At 36.4% G+C, this 27691-nt stretch overlaps 3 protein-coding genes across 4 annotated transcripts; 1 reads left to right on the top strand and 2 right to left on the bottom strand.

Annotated features, from left to right (window-relative positions):
• Positions 1 to 1101: 1101 nt before the first annotated feature.
• Positions 1102 to 15335, top strand: zgc:112980 (uncharacterized protein LOC503706 homolog). Its single transcript, XM_052545753.1, has 21 exons — positions 1102 to 1218; positions 1355 to 1473; positions 1750 to 1855; positions 1947 to 2040; positions 3717 to 3873; positions 5933 to 6122; positions 6963 to 7085; positions 7174 to 7227; positions 7303 to 7422; positions 7586 to 7744; positions 8181 to 8234; positions 8345 to 8387; positions 9670 to 9883; positions 10523 to 10602; positions 11458 to 11565; positions 11667 to 11747; positions 13025 to 13129; positions 13304 to 13425; positions 13504 to 13626; positions 14789 to 14837; positions 14951 to 15335. Coding segments are annotated over exons 1-21 (2166 nt in total). The 5' UTR covers positions 1102 to 1216; the 3' UTR covers positions 15014 to 15335.
• On the bottom strand, positions 15029 to 21399 carry smcr8b (Smith-Magenis syndrome chromosome region, candidate 8b). The gene is made up of 2 exons (XM_052545752.1): positions 17854 to 21399; positions 15029 to 15798 (listed from the first exon to the last, which is right to left on the bottom strand). Exons 1-2 carry the CDS (start codon positions 20427 to 20429, stop codon positions 15381 to 15383), a joined length of 2994 nt encoding a protein of 997 aa, XP_052401712.1. The 5' UTR covers positions 20430 to 21399; the 3' UTR covers positions 15029 to 15380.
• Positions 21400 to 22405: 1006 nt separating this feature from the next.
• Positions 22406 to 27412, bottom strand: mief2 (mitochondrial elongation factor 2). Of its 2 annotated transcripts, none has more exons than XM_052546517.1 (5): positions 27338 to 27412; positions 26020 to 26172; positions 25182 to 25338; positions 24477 to 24802; positions 22406 to 23925 (listed from the first exon to the last, which is right to left on the bottom strand). In XM_052546517.1, exons 2-5 carry the CDS (start codon positions 26152 to 26154, stop codon positions 23146 to 23148), a joined length of 1398 nt encoding a protein of 465 aa, XP_052402477.1. In that variant the 5' UTR covers positions 26155 to 26172; positions 27338 to 27412; the 3' UTR covers positions 22406 to 23145. The 2 variants fall into 2 exon arrangements, with proteins under 2 accessions (XP_052402477.1, XP_052402476.1); XM_052546516.1 differs by having other exon boundaries at positions 27254 to 27403.
• Positions 27413 to 27691: the final 279 nt, after the last annotated feature.

Here is a 27691-nt window from a genome sequence, read left to right as displayed (position 1 = left end):
TTGTTGTCTTGACCTTAAAGTCTGATTTGGATTGTTCTGTTGTGAGTTACAGCGCAACACGAAGGTAAGTGCATGTTCTAATACACATTTTCTATCATGTTGTCAACCCAAAAAGTTTGCTGGTTGCACTAAAATTGCCTATCCTGATCACGTATACTGTGATTTTATCTGCATTAGAAATTTGATTGTTTTTGTTGTTGAAAATGAACTGAAACTGAATGCATATTGTGTTTCTGATGATGACTGTCTGTCTGGGTCTGTGCTGTTAACAAATATTTGACATAGCCTCATATTGCCCTTTAGGCGCAGGATGAACAAACTCCAGAGGAAAAGTGTAAATTACGCACATCTTAAATCCATAAACCAGATGAGTGTCATGTCATAAAATTGTTTTAATTCAACTGAATTTGTATTAAACGTGATCACAGTTTAATAAAAACATTGTAATTTATGAACTATAACGCTTTTATGTCCGCGGTTGTTCAAAGAACGAATATATACAGCAAGCTAGAACATTTACATGATCAAGGTACGTTATCACTGACTTTTAGAGCGAGTTTAAAACCACTTTAAATAAGTCCCGTTATAATGAAGCTGTATAATTTGTGACAGTTCTGCGAGCGAGCACAACTGAACAGAACTCGATTAAGCGATGACTAATCTAATCGCCTCTGATTGGCCATTGCGTTCATAAGCTCAACACAGTCGTGTGTGCACAGTTATAATGCGCAACGCTGTAAAAACGAGTATAAAGAAAAATGTGGCAAATTGAGCAGATATTAATTCGGTGCCGCCATTGACACTTTTCATTACATTATATTTCAATTTAATTCTTACCTTTGTCCAGCACAAGCTCCGCCTATGCATAACTTACATAAAAGTCTTTTCGTCTATTTGCCATGATTTGATGTGTTTTCCTGTTGAATTGTTCTGGGACGTTGGTTCATTTTTTGAATGTTATTTTGTCACTATTTCGTTGTCATGCATGATATCTGATGATGGCAATTTAATACTATCACATTATTTTGGTAGTGAACGTTTTGGGTGGATTTGTCTTGCAGTGGGCGGGTTTTGGAGAGCTTTTATGCTGGAAATCGTCGATCCCGATCCCAATTTGGCAACGCTGACAACATTTCCGGTTTCATCAGAGTCACGTGATCCTCCTGAAGCGCCAAACTTTGAACGCGCGGGTTCACCGACGGTGCATTCGACAAACATGTATGTTTTTTGACTTAGTAAGAAAATAATTCGAGCCATGTTAAACTTTAAAGGTTTTTGTACGAAACGTACTAAGTGCCAGTCGAGTTATTTTGATATTAGAGGTTGTTTCTCTGTTGTCTGTCATGTTTTGTAGGACGGAGCATAACATACCTATAATAATTTTGAGCGATGATGATGATGATGAAGGGGACTTTTTGGGGACACACAACGACTCTTCTGTGCTGATCGTTGAAAATGAGAGGAACGACGCAGGTAATCTGTGTTATATTTGTGTTTTAACATGACACAAACAAAACTAATGTCACAATGGTGTACATTAACATGTAAGTTAAGTTACAATAAAATAACTAACTTAACGTTAGACTCATATGGCAATACCATATTCTCTTTTACATGCTATAAAAAAATACCACTGTGTTTGTGACCTAAGGTAATATTTTTTTCTCATATCTTGGTAGTACCTCTATAAAGTACATCACAGTACCATATGAATATTGCAATCCTTCTGTTTCTCTTTGTTGATCTCAGATATATCTAAACACATTGAAGAGTTGGATGAAGACTTAGCCATCACATACTCCCAAACTGCAACAGTGCTTCCACACGCAAGATATGACTGCACCCTGGCGTTCTGGTCAGTAAAGCAGAGAGGATGCTGTTGTGTTTAGAGGACTTGTGTTGTGTCTGTGAGTGTTTATGTGCCTTTGTGTGCTTGCTTGTTCTAGTCGAGCAGAGCAGGACATTTCAGGACCTCTACAAGATAATGCAAAGCACTGTGATCAATGCTTCTGCTATATCTGCGACAAACTGGCATCCATGGTGAGTTCACTGGCTTCTAAACCAAATCTACCCTAGGGTTTATGTATCAGAGTTCAGACTGCACGATTTTCAAAGTGGTCGGCTCACTGTTCTTTTGACACTGCATGACTATCTTGGCCAGCATTCAGTCGCTGCTGTGTTCACACTGCACGATGGATCGGCAACAGAAGGTTTCACACTGCATGACTTTACAATAGGAAGAATCACCTACCACTCAGTCTGGCATGCAAACTACGTTTCACAACCAAACACCCCGTGCGATGTGACAAGGTAACAATGCGATATCATGTGTGCAAGACCGGAGTTCTCACGTGAGATACCTCAGATGGCTCCTGCCAAATTTCTACAAAAATTTCTTCCATTTCTTGGGTCCAAATAGACCAGGAAGAAAGGCTTTTTCTGAAACTAAGCCATGCTTGCTGATATTGTGGTTTATAAGTCCTCCGTAAACTCCCCGTTGCTCTGTTTCTTGGTCTCTCATTGGCTTATGGTCATTGCTGATGTAGTTTTCAGTCAGAACAGTTTTCACACAAAATGAATTTTGAATCGCCAACAGCTCCAGATATTTAGCATGCCAAATATCTCACGGTCCTCTGCAATTCTCTCAGATTGCGTCTTTGCTCATTCACACCATGTGATTGTCACTCGCGTGAATGAGCACCGTTTGCCTTTGATTTCAGGCATTTGTCAGCGATTTCTCAAATCCTGTCGGCGAGCCAAAAACTGGGCTAAAATCATGCAGTCTAAACTCTGTTTTAGTGGATGAAACTTGTATGCAATTTTTGGGGGACCATTAGAACGTTTTTGTGACCTACTTTATAAATCCACAAAGAAACTTTTAGATTACTGATTTATTTATAGTGTTAATTCCAGCATGCTTCTCTTTTGGCATACGTTTTTTTTTGCATACTATTTAAAGTAGGTAAATATTTAATTTTGGACACAGTGTCAGTTGCAGCTTAAACTGTTATGCAGTTTATCATCTTGCTTTCTCTGTAAGCGTGACCGGCTGTAAGCTAGTGCTGTATATCATTTTTAGTTGTACCACAAAGTGACTGGTGGTGCAACCTTGTGCTCTGATAGATTCTTAATATAACGGAGCTACTGAAATGAAACTGGAAATTCACTTGTAAAATTAGTCATCCCACACAATGGTAAGATTATGTCCTGTGCTTAAGTTATCTGAGGCCTTGCTTTTGAGTGACTTAAATGGACTTAAAAATCTAACCCTTACATGTACTGCATGACCTCATTTGGGCAGCGACCTTCTTGAAACCTTTGTCTTTCTCGACTAATTCCTCTGTCATAAGCGTCATATATTGAGTAGCAATAAATCTAAGGAGTTTATATACAATAAAAATATATATATATATTTTTTTTTACACACTTGACTTAAGCATCTATCAAAAGCCAAATGTGTATTCCATGCTAAAAACTTATGTAAGATTCTATGTAACTACAGGAAAATTAAAATAATGCATATGCAGTGGCATTGACTGAATGCACTGGTTACTGTTTTTATTCTTGCTGTTTCCAGGCTATTCTACACTCATTCTTAATCTCTAATAAAAATACACTAGAACAATTGAGATAATATACTGCAGTGTTCTTTTTAAAAAAAAAAAGCGTACATACCAGACTAAAACCAAGTCATTTTCTGTGTTTGTATTTGATAGTGTGAGCTCTGGACCATCCCTGGGATTTGCCACTGTAATGCCCATAAGCACAGCATCTACTGGAAAGCCCTCCGTGACAAGAGTCTGATGGGATTTCTGCATGAGTTGAACTTCACCTTTGACCCACTGGATATGGATTCAGACCTACGACGTGCAGGTATATTTTCTCACTTGACTTAACTGCAGATTTATTGTTTCCTAGTCACTAGGGGTGTGAAGAGACCCTTTCAGATAAAATGAGACCGTGTTCACAAGGACGAGACAAAAATTTACTTTTTATTTTTTATTTTTTTATTTTTTTTAAGAAATCCTCAATGATTAAATGTATAGGGGAAAAATAGTATTTCAACTGAAAACACAAAATGCAAAAAAAAGTTTTTTCAATACCTTGTTTGTTTTATTGTAATATTTTTTTCTATTTTAATACATTTTATTCAGATATAAACTTATAAACACTACAAAAGGTTTTGCCACAAACTCAGCTGACAGGCAAGTAATTGCACAAGATTATAATTAGTATACATAAAAATAAATCCCATTAGGGCTGTCACTTTCAGTTCGAAAATCGATTGCACAATCGATCGGACCAACCAAAAAAAGTTTCGAAAATGAAAATGGGGAATCGATTTTAACCAAATATGTACACTATTAATTTTAAAATAATTAATTAAAAAATATAGATGTAACAAAACTCACAAACAAGCAGAAAAAGAAAATAAAGAATTCCGAAGCGCAGTATGCCTTGCAAAAGCTAGAAAGAAAATAGTTATTTGAAGTTGAAAAAGGAAACGTCTTTTTTTTAGACATGGAAAATCGATTTTACAATCTATTCAATGAACACTTATGTCTTAAAAGTTGAAAATGATTTTTTCACAAAAGAGACAGCCCTACAACCCATATATTCCTTTAAAGTGGAAGTGAAGCAGTCAGTCAAGTTAATTTTTTTTAGTAAACTGATTTCCACTTTAATAAAACAAAAAATATGTATAATGAACATGATTAATGTATCCATTTAAAAAAAATAAAGCAGTGGTTCCTAAACTGGGGGACTCTGCAAGGCTGAGGGGTAGTTTTAAGGCCCCATGTAATCCATTAATTTTCTCTGTTTTCGTTAGTTTTTTTTGTTTTTGTTTTTTTTAGATATTTTTTTAATATACATTTTTCTCAATTCCTCATGAAACGTATACATTTTCACATCAGTTTGAATTTTTCTTGACTCCTTTATAATATTTACAATTTTTATTTGAACTAATTCATTAAAATCATGAAACTAAGAATTTTCACATCAGTTTATTAAGAAGTTACAAAGATTATATTTTTAGGGCTATATGGAATTAAAATTTCTCACCATATTTTTTACTTTTTTTATTATTATTTAAATGCATAAGAAATTGAATCTTTTTTTTAATCTTAATTTTTAATCTTAACAAATGTTTTTTTTTTTTTCTCAGAAATTTTGTTGTGTATTTACCTTTTTCTGGTTATCAAATGTAGGCATAAACGATTCATTTCATTTCTTTTAATTATTGAAAATAAGCTAAATCTTTTGGTAAAGAGCATGCTGGATTATTATTTGGATCGATTTTTGTGGTTTAATATTTACAGATACTGGTACTAGTCCATATCACAATTAGAGGCCAATGACCTGCTTTTGATTCATTCAAAATTTTCCGCAATTTTCTGAGTTTTTTTGCATTGCGGAAATCATAGGGTCCTACCCATGAAATGTTATTGTTTTTTTTGTCACCATATTATTAATATTGTTATTGTTACAAAATTATGTTTTAACATGTTTAATTAGTTGAATGCATAAAACAATTTATTCATTTTTTTTCTTAAAGTAGCCTTATTCATTTTTTCCCCCCAGAAATTCTGTGATGTGCATTTCAATTTTTCTTATCAAATGAAGGCATGAAATTCCTTTAATTGTTTGGCAAACAAATGGAATATACCATTAAAATTAAAACATGGCATAAATGTTGAGTGATTATCCAATATGGACTTTTATTTTGACTGGTTGCCTTGAACACCTTTACAGTTCTGTGTATTTGATATGACTCTAGTTTTGCTCAAATCAAACGATCAAATGCTCATGAATTGACTCTTATAGTCACTAGGGGTGACCGTAAGACACATCGGATCTTGCGAGATGTCACACCCCTACTAGTCACTTTGCCAGCCTAAATCTTTGACTAATTTTTGTGTTTATCTGGCAGAAACTTCACTGCAGAAATTTGCTGGTAGCTTGGCAATGAAGTATGCAACTTTTTTGTTGGGGTTTGAGAGTCCCAACCAATCAGTGAGCTGTCGGTGCGCCTGTCACCGCAAGATTAACAGCAATGCACAGAGTCAAACCATCGGATGTAAAGGATGCTATCAACATCACTTTAAGGTCCTGGAGTATGAGTGAGTGCTCCTCCTTTTATATTATTTTCAAAAGTTGCAATTGTATTTTGCTAGTTATCGTAAAATTATGAAATACACCAAATCTTAAATTGGAGATTGTCAGTTTTATTTAAAATGTGTGTGTGGAGTTGAGGAAACTGGTTTAAGGAATAAATGTTTTAAATTGTTATTATGGTAGTAAGATTTTATCAAAGTATAGTCAACGTGTGTGTGTGCAATATCAAGATTTTTGATCTTTAAAATGTATCCACAATGGACTTAGAAATATCGTAGTTCTGGTGCCTCTGTCTCAGTATGCTGGACAACATGACATTCACATCAAATGTTAACTTAGTGGTAGTGTTACATTAATAGGACTCTGCACTTATTTTGCAGTCACAAAAGTACATTATTTGAATGTGCTTTAATGCCTTGCCCATTAAACATTTCATTTGCGTGCTGTTCTGAAATGCACTTTTTCTGGGTGCATACAGACTAAAAAGCCCGTTGGACAGCAAGTGATTAATAGACTGTTATTTCACATCTGATTGCACTGATACTGTCAAAAACACAAGTTTCACATATAAACTAAGGCTGCCCTCTAATAGTCGACTAACTGCAAGTCGACTAGAAGAGGCATGGTCGACCAAAATTTTAATAGTCCCAGAAAATAAAAATTATAATCCACAGGAAGAGGTCACGCAGTCCACGGGTCAGGTGATTAACGACTGGTCTCTGTGGTACCTCTAATCAATAGTGTTTCTTGCCATACAACACTAATTATAATTAGCAAATTTTGTAATCCTTGCATAAAAGCTGAGTGCTTGCTATACTAAAATTTTTCTTTTTTTGATTTTGCAGTTACACTGTTGTGAGTCAACATATCAAAATGTTTTTAAATGAAGCAAAGAAAGAGAATCCAAAGGCTTGTGTTGTAATGCTGCTAGGGGCTATTAAGCTTTTTGCCAACCACACAGCTCCTGGGTAATGTATTTACGCTGTTGCACATTCTGACCCGTCTTTATGATTTAATGTAGAATTATAGCTCTTAGTGTGTTATATCTCTTTGCAGAAATATACATGCTGCTAAAACTGTATCTGCAACAGTGTCAATGCTCCTTTGGAGGTAATGATTTAAACAAAAGTTATTTTGTGAGTTTACTTGGAGTTTACGTTTTCTAAAACCGTGTTTGTCTTCCAGATTTATGACAAAAGTGTGGACGCTTTTAGTTGGCTTTGATTTTTCTGGCTCTTTTATAAAGCAGCTAGAGTCTTTCTACCAGAAGCTTCATATTCCTTCAGGTTGCACATTGCCAAAAAGGTACCACCACAACAGAATTTCTTTTTATTTTTTTCATCCAAAAAGGAAATTCTAATCATCATTGGCTCCCCTTATGTTGTTTCCTAGTTTAAAGTATTTGCTTGCTAATACACTATTTGTTCAGTTGTGACCTGCAGTTGATTTTTTCTTTTTTTGGCTACAGTCTGTGTGTGCTACCTTGGGATGATCCCTTGCTGTCTGCTGTGATGAAAGGTCAAAACATCACTGGAGTGAGGCAGGGCAAAGGTCGAAGGCATCAAGTCTTGTGTGAACCTCTGGTCGTGATTCAAGCGAGAGTCTGTAAACTTCAACAGCAAAATAAGTAATGCTTCTTCCTTAGTGTACTTTTTAATGCTTCGTTTACTTTTAAAGTGCTATTCGTTTACTTGAATTATATGTGCAATAAGTTATATAGGCCTGCAAAGAATCTTCATACCCAAAGCTCAGCAGTTGTTGAATTCAAATATCGGTTTCTGTGCATATTTCAAACAAAAGTTTTTTTATTTTTTTTATTTTTTTTTCACTAGGAATAATAAAAAGTAATATTACAATGACCAATAATAATGTAGCAGTGTTCCAGAGATTTTCCCTTGTAAACACCACAGAAAAATAGTTCTGTGTGAACTAATGATTTTTTTTTGTTATTTTGTAAGTGTCATTGCTGGAGCCCTTGGCAACTCAAACAATAAAATTATAATCAACAACACTTTACTTTTTACTAAAATTACCCTTAAAAGTATTATCTAAATGTGTGTTAGGTACCGTGAGTTGGCTCGCTATCTCAAAGTTGTCAAAAGCATCAATAATCCCACGTGAGTTACAGCTGCATGTCATGAATATACTTTGAGTTATATACTCAGATTATTATTATTACTATTTATGGTCCAATCTTTCATTGTATTTCTGTCTTTTTGGGATTTAGGCTGCAGAGAATGAAAGACTTGGTTCCCCTCTACCTGTGCAAGGTAAATTGAAATGAAGCCCTTTCCCACATTGCTTTTTACATTAATACATTGCATTTTCACAATTCTACACTCCTCTTCAGCCATTTAAAAAATAGGTTACCTAAAAATGTATTTACTCACCCTTTGTGCAATCCAAGATGTAGATGTTTTTTTTTTTTTCCCCATTAGAACTTATTATTTATAGATATTTAGCAGTGCAGACAGCTGATAAAAACATCACAACAATCCACAAGTAATCCACATCAGACCAGCACATCAATGATCTTCATATTAAGTGTAAAACTGTAATAAAACAAAGCCATTTCGTCTGAATCAGGAGAGAAATATGCATAGATCAAGCATTATTTACAAGGGAAAAAAACAGTCCAAAGCAAACAGGATATAGACTCTTTCAATGGAGGGTGATTATGGACTTGAAGTGATGGTTTAAAGTTAAAACGTCTTGATTGATTCTTAGAAACGTGCAGCTTTTTATTTTGCAAGACCGTTTATTAATGGATTGGAAAGGATTACTTGTAGATTTTTATTAGCTGTTTGGACTCTTATACTTAAAGCACAGATTCAATCCATTTGTGATGTAATTTAGAGTTTCCTAATATATTGTGCCAGTACAAACCCTCCTTCGCATTAAAAAACTACTGTCAGGATTTACTAAGGGCACACAGTAGGAAATTAGCACTGAAAAGCTGTGAACACTTTTTTTTGCAACTCTCCATATTGAATATGCATTTGTAGTAGTTTCATTTTTGATGCATACATTTATGGGAGAAGAGTAATTAAATGATTCATGCAACATGATTTACTAAGATTTGCGCTTGTCAATTCACTGGTATTTGTGGCATAATTTATCAACCCAAAAAAGCATGTCTTAAAGCAGAAGGTAATTTGCACAGCTCTTGGTAGATGGCGCTGGTCATTATGGAAATGAGATGTTATGTCTGTTTTCTTTAATGTGCACCTTGGCAGTAGACAACCCACAGAATATTCCCCTCCCATCAGTGCTTTAATGGAATTACGCTCTAACGCTAATTTGCCCTGTTGAGTAAATCTGGCCCATAAATCTTTATTACTTTTTTTTTTTTTTTTTTATATATGTATATATATATAAACATGAAGTGGGTTGTGGTCCCCAGGTTAAAAACACTTGTTTAAATTATACTTAATGTTTGCATATAATCAATTAATGGACTATAATAAAGTTTATTGCATATAATAAAGTTAATGAAAGTTAATGAAAGTGATGGTAAAAATGCCTTTTTGAGTGTTCTGTTTGTGTGTTTAGGATGGTGACTACAGTGGTGCAGTCTGCCACATGCTGTCACTAATGCCTGGTGCCACATGCCTTGCTTCCCGTCTCACACCTCCACAGTTCAGAGCTTATCTCAGAATTCTCTCATCAGGCCTCGCCCCTGATGTAACACATGAATTTGATGCAGGAAACGGCCATATGATCATACCTGATCCTTTACAGAGCACTAAGTGGACACCGATCGAAGGTAGAGAATTAACAACACTCTTATCCTCTTGTCAGAAACATACACAGAATTAAAGTCTGATTCTGGCCAGAAGGTTCAAATCATATGAGCTAATCATCATTGTGTTGCTAATAGTCATTATAGAAATGTAAGAAACACTGACAACTCATAATACAGTTTAGTAGCAGGTGTTTCCAACTGGTTTGCTGAGGAATCATGACTAATTTAGGTACAAATGTGACATTTTACCCTCTGCTAACAAATAGGTATTGATATATTTGAATCTCTTAATATTGTAGGGCTTTTATTTACAAAGAAAGCAAAAGAAACTTAAAAGGTATGCCATTTTTGTTTAATATAAACCCATAGAAGGAAAAACATGGACATTTAATACAGAAATGCTGTTTCACATGAATAGAATCCAATTCATGTATTTAACTTTTTTCCTATATGGTGATTAAAATTTAGCTGTACATCTGCACACTCATTTCTCAGATCAGTAGTGAGTGCTGGAAGAACAGGATTGAAAAAGCTGCTGATTTGCAGCTTGACAGTCACTGATCACGTTAATTTGAGATGAATACATTTTTTGTTTTAAATTAGTGGTGATTTTCAAATGTAATGCTTACTGTGTGATTTGTTTCCGTACTTTTATTGAAGGTTCAAATTCATTCAAGATGATGGAGGTACTGAAGTTTGCACTGAGGGTTCTGGACTGTAACAGCATTGTTTTTGCTGATGTAGGTAAAATGGTATATAATGTTATTTTTTTGTTAACTTAAAGCTGCAGTAGAGAACTTTTGACGCTCTAGCGGTTAATAAACAGAACTGCTTGCGTCTTGCGGAAGAACATCGTAGCCGGAACTACTTCTCTCTGTTTATGTCTATGAAGAATCACAAAGGTACTGGGCTACTCTGCCGCGGTACCCCCGAAGCAATCTAAAATAGTCCGAATATAAACACTTATTAATTATAGGTGCACCCTAGTGATTCAGGACAAGCTAAAAACACGGCTTGGAAAATGGATTCGTGGTGTACTTAAATTTTTCTACATTTTGAACACAAACAAAGTTACGGACTGCAGCACTGATTGGTTGATTTCTTACCGGGAGCCGTCGGTCCGTAACTGCAAATGGCAATAGGACCACTGGGAGGAGCCAGAGGAGCTTGATTTTTTTTTTTTTTTTTTTTTTTTCACAGATTATCCGTCTCCTATTCTACTGTCAGGACATAATGACAGGTTTAACAAATATGTAAAAAATATATATTTACAAAAGTTACCTACTGCAGCTTTAATATTTCATGTACAAAAGCGAAGTTGACTTGGGTCACATCTGAATTCAATAATTTTACATTACCATTTTATTTATGTTGATTGCTGGCCACCAACATGTTTTTTGAGTTTGTTAACTGAAACATAAATTTTTGTCAATTTGTGTATGTAGCTTTTTTCTTTTGCATACTGAATGTGCAGCACACAGCTCAGGTCATTGTGATACATTATTAAACCGTTTAGTACACACTTGCAACTAGAGTGTGCTGTCAGTGACTTTTCAAGGTCTGGCTGCTTTTATAATGCATGTCTCTGTTTTTAGCCAGAAACGTGGGTGTATCTGCTCAGTGTTGTCAGTTCCAGTTTTACTACTCCAGATGGTGTTCCTATTGGTGCATTCTATGCCGAGCCTGACGTCACCTATCAAACGGTGAGAGAAATGTTTATTTAGTGTCTGTCTGGATGGGGAGAGGACTGGAAAACATCCTGAGATGTTATGATGGAGACTAATAGTGGTTTGTTTCTGCTCAGGTGACCAGAGAGGCTGCAAGTGCAATTCTTGAGGAGTTGACAACAACTTCCCGTATACAAATCCCCAAAACATTTGAGCGTGTGAGTTTTAATGAATTCAATCTTTGCTATTTTTTTATTTTTATGACCAATACTTATGAGGGAAAGGACAATAACCAAGGTTCATACAGTCATGAAAAACCTGGCAAAGTCATGGAATTATAAAAGATTTTGGAAAAATAAACAAACCTGGAAAAGTCGTGGATATCTATTTCACAAATCCGTGTATGATATAATTTAATCAGGTTCTGGATTTTGGAGCAGGATTGCGCATATATCGCAAACATTTATGCATTTTAGCATGTACAGTAGGTTAGATGCTAAACAGTTTCACTACAGTGTACAATTGTCACTTGCGCCACAAAAAATTTTTATTTGCACATTTTTAAACCATTCGGTACTTTGGCACTCCTGGGGCAGGTTTCTGTGCTCTTAGTCGCATTCAAAGGTGCGTATAAATCTGAAACAGTTTCCAAAACTGAATTCAGGTCCTGAGTGTAACATGCAATTAACAGTATTCAGTGACGTGACATGTTCTCTGCATGGAGTAGTGTCTGGCACAATCGCAGCTTCTACAAAATGAATAGAAAGCAAACAAGTAGTATTAATAGACATTAATTTAAGTTAACATTTGATAATTTGACAGATTTTTTTTATTCTTCTTGTAAAATAATGGAATATTTAGGTCATGAAAATAGTCTCAAAAGTCACGGAAAGTTTTTAGTAAAAGTGTGTAAGATCCATAAATATAAAGCAGGGTGTCTGATGCCCATAATAATTGTCTTTGTCAGGTTTCATTTTATATTACAATGTTCTCTTAGTTATTTTGGAACAAAAATTGAAAAAAATATTTTGTATTAATTAATTGAACAAATACAAATTTTAATATAAAAATACAAAATAGGATTGTTTTGGTTCAAGCTGTTTTTATTTCTTGAATGTTTATTTCATATGAAAAATGTCAACATCGAGAGAATATGCCTCCATTTCAGAACATGCAAACCTTGTGTAATTTTATATATTCTTTTATTAAAAAAAGTTATATACACGGTGTGTCTCTCATATGAACCAAAAAAACATCAAAAGGGTAACCAATGCAGGTTTATTTTTTACAGGCTGATTTGTTCAAGTTTATAGAGTGTGTCAGTAAATCTGGCAGTGACCGTGTTTATTTGATTTGTTTTGATTTTAATTTAATTTTTACCCATGCTTTTGATTCTGAATATGCCTGAAATAGTTTAAATAATGCTTGGTTAGATGTTATTCAGTGTTTGGTTATTGGTGTAGCATGTAATGTTGATTTCCTCTCCTCTCATTAGGGTTATCCTGACCAGGCTAGACTGCTGTTGGCCACTCAGGCTTTGGTACTGCGTATATTCCACTCACAGCTCAAGCCCATCCTCAGCGTCATCATGGCTTTCAGGGTGCTTATTTTCTCTAGTTTTCAGTCAACATGAGCAAGTTCAAACTTTCTGTTTACAGCTAGAAACAAAAATAAGAAATTCTGAAGTGTTAGTATTGTATCATCATATGTACAATTCAGTAGTCCTGGTTATGTGCAGGCTCTTTTGTGTAATTATTTATACGTTTGCCTTCAGTTCAACCTTTGGGCACTCCGTTGGTTCTTCTTCAGTCTTCTGGTGAGGCCAGATGTGCTGCACTACCTCCTTTGTGGTCTTCTGGAGGAACTGTCTGATGAGCGATACCAGCTCCTACAGAGGTAAGGGTGTGTGCTGGCACACATTAACCAAAACAAAAACTTCATGTTAAGCATGAACATCCTCTATATGTGTTTCAGAAAGTGGATTGAATCCGAACATTCCCTGGTTGCGTACTTCCTCTGCATGTACTTTTGGGAAAACAGCATAGTCCTGGACCATAACACCTATCCCATCAATAGCTTGCTTGCCACTTGGAATGAGTAAGAAGCAGCAGTCCATCACTATAGTATAGTCCTAGCTCATCTAATTCATGCTCGATTACATAATCTAGATATCTCGAACATACTTTAGCAAAGAGTGTTATAGATGCATGAATGTTAACCCTTAACTGTCACTGTCCCGTATATGGGGCACCTAAGTTTACTTCAAAATGTTACAAAAAAATCCTGTTTATTGTTAAACGGTTCTACAAATTGTGTAGGAACAGTAATAGATTAATGACAAGAGTGCACCTCCAAACACATATAACAGGTCTTCTGACTTTTGTCACAAAAAACTTATTTCCTTATTTCGCTAGAAACCGTCATAATTTATATATCATTTGAAACCTCCCAGTTCTTCCTGTGAAAATCATTTTGAAATCGGACACTGCGTTACCATAGAAATCGTTCTTTAAAATCTTTTAGTGGACTCATCCCTCTTAGTGGGAGGTGTCATAATCCAAATATATTATGGACTTTTAGAATTACAACTTTTCATAATATTGACAAAATACATAACGTTGGAAATTTCAAGATTGCATATTTTGTGGCTTCTTATTTTGTCATAGACTTAATTTTGAGAGAGAAATTAATACATTTGTGATGGAATAATGCATCAAAAGTATTCAATGGTGTTTGAGTGGCACCTGGTGGCTTTTTGTAGTATAACACATAAACAAAATTGCATAGGAATTTTTTAATTTTTTTTAAATCAACTTAATTTGGAAAATACTTAGACATATGGCTTTAATTGTATAGCAATTTTGGATTAATACATGTTATAAAATATACAATAAAAAGTACAGTACATTTTCTTAACCATAAATAAAAACTTTAAAATTAAAAAGTAACTTCTGCAATAATCTGCAGATTGTCTTATTTAAAAAGAGACCAACCTTAGGTTTGTATTCAAAAACGTTTACGAATTAAAACAATTTAAGTTAGAATAGTGTTCTTTAACACCTATGTTCAAAAAGAGGGGGTGACAGTGACGAGGCAGTTTCTAATGTTAAATTGGTTTGGATGTTTTAGATATACCTGATTTACATTTATCTAGAGGGATAACTGGATTGCCACTATAAAGCAGTTTAGCAATAGTACATGTTATATGAAAATGAATCTGTCGTGCAATTTGCAAATGTACTGCATTTGATTTTTTTAGATCGCACATCCCCTGGCAGCTGAGCTTGAAACTGTATCTTGAGTGCAACGTAAGAATATTTTCTATTAATTCATGTCATGGTGTAATGCAAACTTTCAAAAATATATTTGGCTAAATCTTAACTTGTGTTTTAAAGGTGAGCTGCTCTTCTCTGTCTTGCAGGTGGCCAAACTTACTCCAGAAAAACGTAAAATCCTGCATCTTATCCAACAGCAAGGAAAATAAGTGACCAACATCCTGTTTTAAAAACTAATTCTTTTAATGTACATACAGAGGGATTTAATGTTTTCATAGATTATAAGTGGCATGGCAGTTCAGATTTTTTTTTCTCCCTTTTTCCAGGCTTTTGTTTTCCTTCGTTTAGGAATTAACCAGTATTTTGCAATATTATGTGCCTTTACAGACCTATGATCAATATCTGGTGGATGTTAAATACAAAGTTCTATTCCACAACAGAACAATATAGCATGCGGATAATGTAAATATACTGTTATTGCTGGGCAAAAGCAAATTTTCATTTGAAGGCAATAAAAGCTAAGCAAAACTACTCTATAGAACACAAATCATTGCCTAGTTCGTGTGAATGACACTTTCACAGTTTGAAAACAGAGTTTGTGGTGTAGCTGAATCTGAGGACATTAGGTGGAACATCCATGAAATGCAGCTTGATGAGTTCAGATAAATAATTAAGGATTTTCTTATCGTCTCTGTGAATTTCAGAATGAAAACATTGTCTCCATGTACTCTCCCGAGGTCTTCTCGGTGTATGGAAACCATGCGAAAATGTTAAAAGGAATGCTGTGCTGACAAGATTGCTGTGCACACTTTGAGCAAACATGAAGTAGGTGTTTCCACGTTTAAAGTGGTTTCTTGATTCCACCAGCGGGTTGAGAAGAGTACCATTGTAGACTGGGCAGCGCAGTGTCTTTTGATCCACATCTAGAATACTGAGGTATCGGCTGTGATGGCCCAGGCAGTGAGGCATATTTGTGTAAGTATAACAACACATCCTGAGTAAATACACAAAACAAATGGTCAAGATGACTTCATCTTGGCTAACTGTAAATATGCTGTTTTTATCTTAATGACAGTTGTTAAAATTTCACTAAAAGAATGAGGAAGAAAACATTGAATGTTTAAACCACATACCAGAGGCACAAAACCCTGCACCTAAAGGTCTGCTTGATAAGTCATGAAACATTGACCTTTCGTTCTGGATCAAAGCCTCTACTCCATAGCACAACTTTAACAGGATAGTGTTTATTAGTTAGAATTGTCATTAGTTACTCGCCCTCATGTCTTTCCAAACCTGTAAGACTTTTGTTCATCTTTGGAACACAAATTAAGATTGTCGTTTCTTACCCTTCATAAACCGCAATGCAACTGAAACATTCAAGGCACAGAAAAGTAGTAATGACATTGTTAAAACTGTAATGTTATGAAGTTACAATGATGCTTTTTGTGTGCAGAGAAAACTAAAATAATGACTTATTTTGAATTTGTGCTCCAAAGATGTCCGATGGTCTTAAGGGTTTGGATCAATGTGAGGGGGAGCTTTCGTTTTTGGGTGAACTATACCTTTATGCTGATGATGCACGGTGCCATTTTGGGCAATGTTACTATCAATTGATGACAGACAGAAATGTGTTACCCATTCTCAATGTAAAAGTGCCTTAGCAACATTGTTTAAAAAAAAATAGTTGCCCCATGTATCTTCAGCATAAAGCTTTTTTTTCTAAGGCTACAACTACACAAAGCCAGAGCTTAACCTAATCTGGTCTTTTTTTCCTCATTAAAAAAAAAAAAACAAAAAAATCCCGTCCAGATGGGGTCGTATAAAGGAATATCTGCATCCAAACAAAACCAGTCAAAGCTACTGAAAACGATGTAATATACATGCCAGATCAGTATGTGGCGCTGTAATTTTGCCACAGAGACGACGACTTGGAGCATGCGCATAAACCTTGCGTGCTCTATACAAACCTTTGTTGTTCTTACATGATGTATCGGTATCTGACTTGGGTCAACATGTGGGGTGATGACATAGTTTCAAAAAATATATACAGATGGCCCAGTCCACACGAAAATGCAAAGACAGCACTTTCAGATTTATCCACTCTGGGATAATAAATAGTGGTTACACCTTCTGAAAACGCCGGATGCGTGTGGATGAAACACCTATCCGATAAAAAAAAAATTGTGCGTATAAACAGAAACGCATCTCCGTGTAGACGGGGCCTAAAAATCTTGGGCCTGGTTTCACAGACAGGGCTTAGACTAAGGCGGCATTAGGCCATAGCTCAATTCAGACATTTTTATAAACTCGCCTAAGAAAAAAACATTACTGTTGTGCATTCGGAAACAAAATAAAGGCACAAAATCAGTCTTAGATTTTAGTCTGGCATTGGGCTTAAGACTTGTCTGAAACTGAAAGTTGGTGTACTACGGTTTCCAGACCCTAATGTTTTAATGATTCAGAAAAGATGAATCCCTACCTGACCAACTAAGATTTAAGCTATGGATATAAAGTAATTATGTAGTAGTACAGATCAACAAAAAAAATTACGTCAGCACAGTTCGTGGTTTGATTGTGATCTGAGAAGAGATTGTCAATCCCCCAGAGGACCTCAGATGAAGACAACCCTCAAACAACATACAAAACTACCAAATTTTGATCGAAACACACAATCATTGCTGTTAATAGTGTTCACTCTCTGTTTGATGACATGACATTAACTGTCTGATTTTTACCGTACATTTCTGCTATATGGACATCAACTTGAGATAGTAGCCACTGATAAGATATTACTAAATATATAATGTAGGAACTTTAATTTCCTGTTTAGCTGCTTTGCAATGTTTTACATCAAGAAAATCGCTATACAAATAAACTTGAATTGATTTGAATCTGAAAGTGTTTTGATCCAGAAACAGTGACATATGTCAGACTTATCCAGATACCTTCCTGTTTACCCACAAAATATATGGATGTTATTTCTTATCAAGATATTTGATTTACATTTGAAAACAGGAAGTCAAACATGTTTAAGATACAAAGATGTTACCTGTTAAAGCCGATAAGTTTCCAGTTGAGCAGGTCCGATAGCTGCAGCGGTGTTGAAGTCCAAGGTTGAATGCCGTCTCTGTATCTACTCAGATGTGGCATGTACACAGACAGTGCTGTAACCATCCGCCTCACTGCAGCCTCCTCGCTGCCTAGTACTACCAAAGTTCGGCCACACAGAAGGCTAAAAACTGCATGTACTGCAAAGGGAAACTGTCGCAAAAACTGCAACGCTGCTCGTCCTACTCTGCCATGTCTCCGTCTGGTCCCACCTCTTTTATTCTTTGGAAGACAAGTAGGAAAAGTGCATTCGGAGGTTGTAGAGGCAGTGGTGCTCCTATAGCTGAAGCAGTCTGATAAATCATCGGGTACCATTCGGCAGGGCTCATCTAACAAAGGGAGAGGTATTGAATCGGATGCATGACAAACATCTTGGGAGCTTGACCGACTAATTGTCATAATCATAGGACAGTCAGGTGGGGTTAAGATGACCGCAGGATAAAAATATTGCGGCTCCTCCATACAGGCACCTCCATGATCTCCAGTGACTTCATTTCCCTCACCGTAAACACACTCAACTTGTTTGTCCTCTTGTTTGTGAGATATTTTTTTCTCAACAGTCTCTTGTTCTGGACTTTCTTCATCAATTGCACAAGGGTATGAAGCACGCAGGTCTTCTGGTAGGATTGATTCCGTTGTGCAGAGCACCTCAATGCTGTCTTCACTACAAGTCCGTATGGTAGTTACCCTCCCTTGCCTCAGACCATCTAGCATGGTTGTAGTGGACCAAGGTGGAGGTCTTTGCAGTGCTGTTTCCATTAGTATATTTGAACCCTGGGATCTGAAGGACTTCTCTGTCCCTAAGACCTCAATACTATCTCCACTACTAATACTGGTCTTCATCAAAGCTGAAACACACATTTCCACATTTTCTTGGCAATCTGAAGCTGAAACTACACCCCCATTTTCCATTTCAGTCTCTACTCCATAGGATTTTGGGGGTCGGTTATCCTTGGCTGGGGTATTTACAGAGCTGGGTACAGCCGGAGATTGGCTAGATCCACCCAGCTCTAGTTTGATTGGCACCATTTCAACACAGGAGACATATGACTCAAGACTGACAGGTTCACTAAAAATTGATGGTGCAGGAAGAAACAAGGGTTGTCGGACTGAATTCTGACCAGCTATTCCAATCTGCAACCCCACTTCCTCTTCCAAGTCACATGAATCCTCAAATAAGAAATTGGTAGATTGGAGGTTGCAGAGAAGATCATGGCAAAGTTGCTGTGAGTAGAGATGGCAGGCGTCTCCTCTGAATGACTTTTCAATGGAGATCAGTTGCTGTAGAGCTTGTTGGTGGAAGTAGCAATCACACAACTCTTCGAGAGTTTTCAGACGCTTGTCAAATCGACAAGATGAAATGTTGTTAATTGGCTTCAGAGAATGTGAGGGTATGTCCGTGCAAGGTAAAATATTACATTCTAGCACTGGCCCAGCATGCCTTAAATCATCCAGGTCAAACTCAAAAGAATGAGGAAGGTCTTCGGGTTCATAAGGAGAATATTCAGAGTCTCTAAGCTTCCTAGTTCGGAAGCAAGTGACCTGTTTTAGAAGGCTTTTGTATTCTTGAATTGATTTTTCTACATTGGCCAGTTCATCAACTTTGTTGGGCAATGGTGTTGGGCAAGATCCTTTATCCTGCTTGTTCTTCCTTCTTCCTCCAAACTGTTCATCTCTGTCATAAGTTATACAAGACCTATTCCCTTTTTCACACTCTACTTCTGCCTTTCTTGAAATTTCACATGTGCCTTTCCCTTGTAATTTGATTTCATCTTTGTGAGATAGTGATTTCTCTTTCAGTTTCACATCTAATGTAGGTATACCATTTAACGTGCATTCCCTTTCATTGGCACACATTACAGATGCATTATTTGACTCTCTTTCTATTTCTCCAAGTAACACGACTCTTGTATACTCCAAATCTCTCAGTTTTATCTCCAGTTCCGTTGCGAAGTTCTTCCTGTTCCCTGTTTTCAGACATTCAGAGACTTTGGAGAACTCTGCGGCAAGCTGCTGGAATTGCTGTATAATTTTATTCTCATCAGATGACACATAGGCAAGGCAGAGAGGTCGCACAAACCCTCGAGCCTCCAGGTCGTAAAGTGTAAGGTGGTGGACATAAGCAAACACTCCTTCTCTAGAATCTCCTAAAACTACCTTTGAGTCTTCTACAAAGTTTAGTTTCAAAGAGCCACAACCTGCCGGGCCGGTGAGCGAGGTCTGATAGTCCACTGACATGATCCGAAGGGAGAAGTGGTTCAAATCAAATGTCCCACAAGCCTTGGTTTCAGGGGGAACTGTAAGCAAAGGCTGGGGACCAACTTGCTCTGAAAACTCTGATAAAAGGATAAAGTCCTTCGTAAAATTAGCTCCAGACATCTTGGACCATGGGGTGGTGTCCCCATTGTAGGGATACAAAGGAACCGACAGTTCCTCTGGAAGTACTGATGGGTCTATGACTATTTCACTGAATTCTGTTTCTTTAGTGAAACCCACCAAGTCTGGGGAACTAATCATGGTGGTAAAAAGTATCAAATTCACCGAACAGGGGTGTAAAAAGGATTGTGAAATTATACTTTAATTAAGGAACTGTCAAAACATTTCCACATTTAATTATGATTTTCATAATGTCTTTAGTTAAGGCTGTTACCACCAAGGATGAAACCTATGACCTGTTACATTAAATGTTAATTTCCACTGATTCAGCAGGATCTGGTTATATAAATTATAGTTCTAGATATCATCTTTACATTAAAGTTAAGTTTGTCAGTTTTTTTACCAATAAAATTTTAAGTGTTTGTCAACAAATCTCTTCACAGGACAAATTGGTTTTAATTCGAATTTAAATAGAAATGGTAAGAGGTCCATTTGAAAGACTTAATCTTCTTTTTTTTTAAGATTTAAGTGATGATAAATTATGTATTTGGAACACTGGAAGTCCAAAATTGCTATCAATAAAAAAAAAGTGTTGATGTATTTAATCTTGAAACTACAATAAAAAGTTCTGAAATACTAATTACACACATTAATACTTAAGAAAACGTTTCACTCACTTACTTAACACCCCTGAAACCGGCATCTTTACAGTGCTGTCAAAATAGCTGTCCTGGTCCAGTGCAGGAGGTCTAGTTTTACTACTTATTTCCAGTAAACTGTGATCTATCGCCGCATTAAAAGCGAACAAGTACGCCTACTTCAAAACCACAAGCATTAAATTATCAAGTTCACACCGATTTAAAAATGACATGCCTGACGCACTACACAGACCATGACAAACGCAATGTCATGAAAACTTACTTGTCAATTCAGAAGAATACACGTATAAATGAACTTGCCGGGGTTCGCTGACGAATTCAAACGAATAATCTTTTGCTCTTTTTTTTAATATATAAGTTAATTTATGTCGTTGTTTAGAAGTAAACAAACATTAAAGCGCTTTCCGGAGAGCAGTAACAGGAGCAGCTTTTGCCATAGTTAGCCATGTGACACCTCTGGGTGGGGGAGTGATCACAACCAGCTCAATCTCTGCTTGTTTCCGCCTCAAACCAATTCCTCAAAATAGACGTAGAAGCTTATAAAACGTGAACGCGCTTTATTACATGTTTTGGTCTCTCGTAAATGCCAACAGTCATCAGGCAAATGTGACAGTGGACCACAAAACCAATAATATAATAGAGTTCCACATAATCTGTAAACTGAATAAATGAGCTTTCCAATGTGGTATGGTTTGTTAGGATATCTCAATATTTGGCTGAGATAAAACTATTTGAAAATCTGGAATCTGAGGGTAATAATAATCTAAATATTGAGAAAATCGCTTTTAAAGTTGTCTAAATGTAATCCTTAGCAATCCATATTACTAATGATAATACACCTTCGATATATGGCATAAAAGAATAAAAGAAAAATGTATAATTTTGACCCATACAATTTTTTTTGGGATATTGCTACAAATATACCTGTGCTACTTATGACTGATTTTACTGTCCTGGGTCACAAATGGCTATTTATTATTGACATTTTTCTTAACGTATCAATAAAAATTGAATACATTTATTTTAATCAGCCAATCCTTTAACTGCAACTTCCTTACAAAATTCATTAAAAAAATGTAAGTATAACATTCTTAGGAACTCCGTACAAGTAAGCCTGTTTTTATTTTTGACCTTATTTTGACATACAAAACACACTTTTCTTTAGGTCATTCTGTGAAATGTAAAAGTGAGTGACCTAATATTAACTGTTTATGGTATTTTTGCAGAAACTTATTACATTTCTAAAGTGGCCTGTTATCTGCTAGTTTATGCCCAGCGGATATGCCATATCCTTTTTATATGACCTCTCATAAACCATGACTTGCTTTATTTAATTTTCACGATAGCAGCAAATTCAAAACTGAAAAGAGGAACTATAGCATACAGAAACACTTTGAATGGCAAGCGTGTAATTCACATTAATGGACATAAGCAGAAGTAACACCATAAACAACTGTACAAATTATGGACAGTCTTTATTCAGACACGCATCCCTAAAGCAAACAAGAGCTCATATAAGAACTCATGTGACCCTCTCAGACGAGTAGGACTGGTGTGAAATTTGATCTTACCAGTATTTTTAATTGTTTCAGTTTCTGCAATTTTTTTTTTTTTTAACCAAACTTGTTGGCAAGTTATAATAAGATGCATACAGGGAAACCTGCTTTACATATTAACTTTTTGATTCATTATTTCTCTTTTCTTAGCCATTAAAGCTGGATTTTACACATAGAATAGAATATGGGCAAAACAATTATTATAAAGGCTTAGACAACCCTCAATACACATTGGCCCAATCAAACACACTCAGCAGTTTTGCTACTTTGTACATACAGACAACAATGTATAGAAAATATTTTCAATAAATTCAATGCATTACTGCTTTATTGTCTTAATACAGAGTAATACATACTCATGGTCTACGCAGAGCTCAGAACAGGCTACTAACAAAAATCGATACCATGAAATCTTTTTCTCACTTCTTTAAAATCTACATCCAAGCAAAATTCCTGACTTGGTAAGTGCTGCATAGTCAAATGAAGCTTCAAAAATCCCCTTAAAAGAGTAGGTAAGTGGAAATACACATATAGGGGACCGTGAACAGAAACCTTATTGAAAAGATATGCAATGTTACATTCATTGATTGAAGGTGCATTAATACAAGTACTGCTCTGTGCGTATAGGAGGTGTAGGAGAGATCAGATCAGTAGAATCTCAGGTTCAGTTACAGCACAGTACAGCATGAAGCCCATCTCATCAATGTCATCCTCAGTAAAGCCCTGAAACAGATTGACATTAGGTTTGAAGTAACTAGGCAAGATTCCCGTTTCCAGATATCCGATAAGCTCCGTGATCGCTTGCAGGAACCTATCAGCAAACACTGATTCCGACCAATCCGTTTCTTTTTCACTCATGTGTAGAATGACATTGCTTAGATGGCTGCCATTGAGCTTGCGTAGCGAAGGGCAGTTGCGGCACACCGCCTTCAGCAATTTTAGGCACTTCTTTCTGACCCCCGAGTCTGCTTTGTCAAGGTCTGCTAGTCTAGCCGTTTCACTGGTGTATAGGCTCTGATACCAGACGTAGTCGAATGCCCCGGTGATCTCTCGTTGTGCTGTAAGCGTCATCTTGCCGAGACGCACCGTTGGCAACACTGTTATATAGAAGCGTTCTCCACTGTCATAACTGCTTTGGGTTAACCCTTGAATCTCCAATTTGAGCTCTGGAGACCCAAGCACTGGTCGCACCTCGCACTCCAGGGTTCCGGTCAGCGACGGCCAGTTCATCGATTCCATCACCGTCTTGCCTAGCTGCTCAGAAACCAGCCGTGATGACAGGTATCCACCCAGCATATGTCGGTCCCAGAAGCTCCGCCCCCTCGGGAAGTACTCGAGGTTTTCTCGCCGAACCATGCAATACTGAGGGTGACCCAAGAATGTGTCCTCTCCGGCAATAGGTGTCCACAGACTGGACTCCAACTGTATGGAACACATTTGTAGCAAATTTAAATATACAGCCTTAAGAAAAATTTCAGTGCAAGCACATGGCCATTGTAAGGTCCAAAGATTCAACTGGTGATACACCCCATATTATTATATTATATTATAAGTGTTTTTGCCAACTCCCAGATCATAATATTATATGGTTTGTTATGTTATATTATATACACTTAATCCAGGGAATAAGCAATTTGATTTGATCATGTTCGAACCTAAATCTGGTCAACCACTAAAAGATTTTTTGAAGAGTCACCTAAAACGATGCTCTTTTAAAAATGGTAGAAAGGCTTATGGAAGACCTACATATTGTATATTGTTTTATAATATAATCTGCTGGAATCTGCATGACCCAAGAACTCTGAAGAAGAACAAGCAACATACATTATATTTAATAAAACTGCAGACTAGCTCTGGATATCATGGAGCTCTAGGAATCATTGAGATGTTCAGGATAGCAACTATTCTACATTCAGGACATTTTTTTTTCTACACGTGCAAGTGAACAAGTGGTCCACAAAGAATCTTGATACCTGTAGAGGCACGATCAGACAGGTGTGGTCGGCTTTAACCACTTGCAGGTCGTCGAGCAGTGACCCCGCCAGCGTCATGTCTCCCAGTGGCATGTCTGGGTGTTTGGAGTGCAGGAAGGCCTGGATCTCTGTGGCTATATCTAACGCTCGCTGCTGTGCGACAGACACCTCCTCCGCTGACAGACACACTCGTGTTCTGTAGTAGTGCTGCAGACGCTCAACAAACGTCATCACACACAGATCCATGCGTTTCCGTCGCTGGAGAGGTTCAGTGTCACAGCGCTGGGGCTCAGGTGAGGGCAGGGGGATGGGTTGGGACAGCTCCGCTAAACACAAAAAAAGGTTTCTACTGAAAACAGCATTCACAACCCATTTTAACATGATGAAACTGGATGTTTAGTGACAACATTAAGACAATTTTCCCAAAACGGGACAAGAATGTATATTCAATTATATTCTATTTCATTAATATGAATAATTTGATAAATGGTAAAATAAACAATAAAATAATAATAGTAAAATGATTTGGCTTCTGGTTAACATTGACCAGTTTGAGAGGTGAAGTTCTGACATAAAAATCAAAAGGTTTTATTTGCCTGTACTAGCATGCACTAATGAATTGTGCAGAATAAGACCCTAAAAAGGGTCACTTTTAATTAATTGTCTTTCAGCAACAAGAACTTTAATTCTTCCAAACCCAGGTACCTTTCTTGGTTGCGGCAGCAATCTGTTTCATGACCACTCCTTCTATACCCTTGTGCAGTAGTTTGGGGGAGGAACTGACCAAGCTTAACTCCTCCCAGCTGTCCGTCATCTTCTTGTCAGGCTTCTCATCAGGAGGCCTACCAGCTCGTTCTATCAGCTGTGACATCACCGGTAGAGAAAACGTAGGAGACAACAAATTAACAAGTAATCAATATAAGCTCTAATAGAGTGTAAAAAATTAGGTTCTAGAAGCAAAAATTACATTTATTTTCTCAATAATGTAACTGATTTAATGGTAATTTCTAAACACAGACCTACTGAGAGCTATGAGGTTCGCAGTAATCAGTGGTATATACTTTTGTTTAAGCCATCAGCCTGCATCGTTTATATATTTGTGCTGTCAAATGATCAATTGCAATTAATCTCATCCAATATAAATGTTTTTATTTACATGTGTGTGCATCGTGTATATTTTTACACATGTATGAAATATATTAGGTTTATGTTATACATATTTATATACAATAATATTAATATATATATTGGATGTGTGTATTTATATACATTCAGAAATCTTTTCATTTTGGAGGAATTAATTGTATAACAGCACTAATATATATACAAACACAGTGTGTGTGTGTAATATATATATATATATATATATACACACACACACACACGGTTTAAAGTTTATCCATTGCTTTTACTTTTGCTCATAATGCTTGTGCAGTGTAATTGTAGTTCTTTGCCTCATGAACACTACTGCAATCTAATATATATCAACCACTCAGAACTTTGTAGTGTGTAATACTGGTAATACGATAAAATGAACAATCACCCGTTTCACAGCTAATGTGGCAATGCCCAGCACCACAGCTCCGCCCACTCCCAGCACCAGCCGGGCATTGGACAACAGGAAGTCAATGACAGCAGCAATCCCATCTTCTCCTCGCCTTTTACTCGAATAATACATCACGTCTTCTGTGAGTGTCTGAAAATATCAATAGAGAATTACATGACCATTTGATTTCACATGAGCTTCTTCATATATCACAGTTTTAAGACATATATCATGATATATCCATGGTACTAAGAATACCGTTTGTGTACCATAAATAGTAGTCATCAGTATGACAGTACTATAAATAAAAGTGCTATTATTGATTTAACCATCTGATACGATTAATGTACAATCGCAGTACTGTCAGGAAGGTTAAGACACACAGTTCTCACATGTGCTACGTGACAGACAGGCCGACCGAAGCCACACCTGCCTCTCGCTCTCTCTCTCAGAAATAGCCATGGATTTTCATGAACTCAGACCCAGGAAGGGGCTTCACCAGGTCTAAAATTAGACCCATGTGGCCTAGTTCCTCTCCACTTATTCATATGATAATTTTGTGATCCTAAATTAGAGTAAAGTTTCCATCTGTGATCTGCAGGTTATACTAGTAACACATGGGGGAATGCAATATCTCATAAATACCTTTTAGGCTTAATATTTTTTTATTCCTAAAGGATTTGCAGATTCAGTTGCTGGCCAAGACCTACATTCCAAAGGTATTTTCCAAAAAGCACAGCAAGTTCTTGGCCAGCAGAGAGAGATGGGGGTTCTTTATATGGTTTATTGGATAAAAAGCCAAATACACATTAAATTAGTACACATTAAATGACAGTAGGCCTGCATACAGATGGACTTTAAAACCTAGATAACATTAATTGTTGTATCAGATAAGACAGCTAATGTTAATGTATGAAAACCTGTTTAACACTATCAGTGGTTTAAATCTGTCACGTTTACAGACCTGCTGTTTAACACGTATAACTATTCATGACGTTTTTGCCTGCTAAATATTACATTAAACCACATATAACCACCAAATATTCGAATAATTCATTTCTGTAGTTGAGTTAATTTAAATTCAACTCAACCGAGTCAAACAATAGCGCTTCGCTTTGTTGTTAGCGTTTGCTAACTTCACCAGCTGTCGAACGCAGAGAACTAACACGCATGTTGATGTTACACAACTAACACTTTATATGCCCGATCACGAGTTAAACAGCTAACTTACCTTTATAAGGTAGTGTCAATTCAGAGCCATTAGAGTAGAGTATCAAATCGAATAGTTTTGTCTTTAACACACTTGCCCTCTTACCTATAACAAACGCCTCATACGTCACTAGCCCGCGGATTGACGTACATATGGACCAATGAGATTACAGTATCTCCATACGTCACAACTTAACGGTGAAGGAACTTTGTTGTTTTTATGGAATTGCTACATATTGTATGATTTTTCATAAATTATTTTGAAAATACCATAAATGGTATCGCAACGTTATATTTTCTTTTACTGTGACACTTATTTTAATGCTTGTTTAATGCAAACATGGTCACATTGTTAATTGTGAGAAATGAAACGTACATTTTTCTTATAAATATAATAAATCAGTTGTTTAATTTGTATGGCGAAACTAATAACCCTAAATAAAATAATTTGTATTTATAT

This window comes from Carassius gibelio, chromosome B1 (genome assembly GCF_023724105.1).
Source record: "Carassius gibelio isolate Cgi1373 ecotype wild population from Czech Republic chromosome B1, carGib1.2-hapl.c, whole genome shotgun sequence".
NCBI classification, from domain to species: domain Eukaryota; kingdom Metazoa; phylum Chordata; class Actinopteri; order Cypriniformes; family Cyprinidae; genus Carassius; species Carassius gibelio.
The sequence above is the reverse complement of the archived record's forward strand: the minus strand, read 5'-3'. Positions and strand labels throughout refer to the sequence as shown.

Coding starts and splice junctions, on each gene's coding strand:
- zgc:112980 (XM_052545753.1), top strand. Junction 8,235..8,344: donor AAAAGCATCAATAATCCCAC/GTGAGTTACAGC, acceptor TTTGGGATTTAG/GCTGCAGAGAATGAAAGACT. Junction 9,884..10,522: donor TAAGTGGACACCGATCGAAG/GTAGAGAATTAA, acceptor CTTTTATTGAAG/GTTCAAATTCATTCAAGATG.
- smcr8b (XM_052545752.1), bottom strand. CDS start 20,429: ATGATTAGTTCCCCAGACTTGGTGGGTTTCACTAAAGAAACAGAATTC. Junction 15,799..17,853: donor AAACTTATCGGCTTTAACAG/GTAACATCTTTG, acceptor GTATTTACTCAG/GATGTGTTGTTATACTTACA.
- mief2 (XM_052546517.1), bottom strand. CDS start 26,154: ATGTATTATTCGAGTAAAAGGCGAGGAGAAGATGGGATTGCTGCTGTC. Junction 24,803..25,181: donor TGCTGCCGCAACCAAGAAAG/GTACCTGGGTTT, acceptor TTTTGTGTTTAG/CGGAGCTGTCCCAACCCATC. Junction 23,926..24,476: donor GTCTGATCGTGCCTCTACAG/GTATCAAGATTC, acceptor TGTTCCATACAG/TTGGAGTCCAGTCTGTGGAC.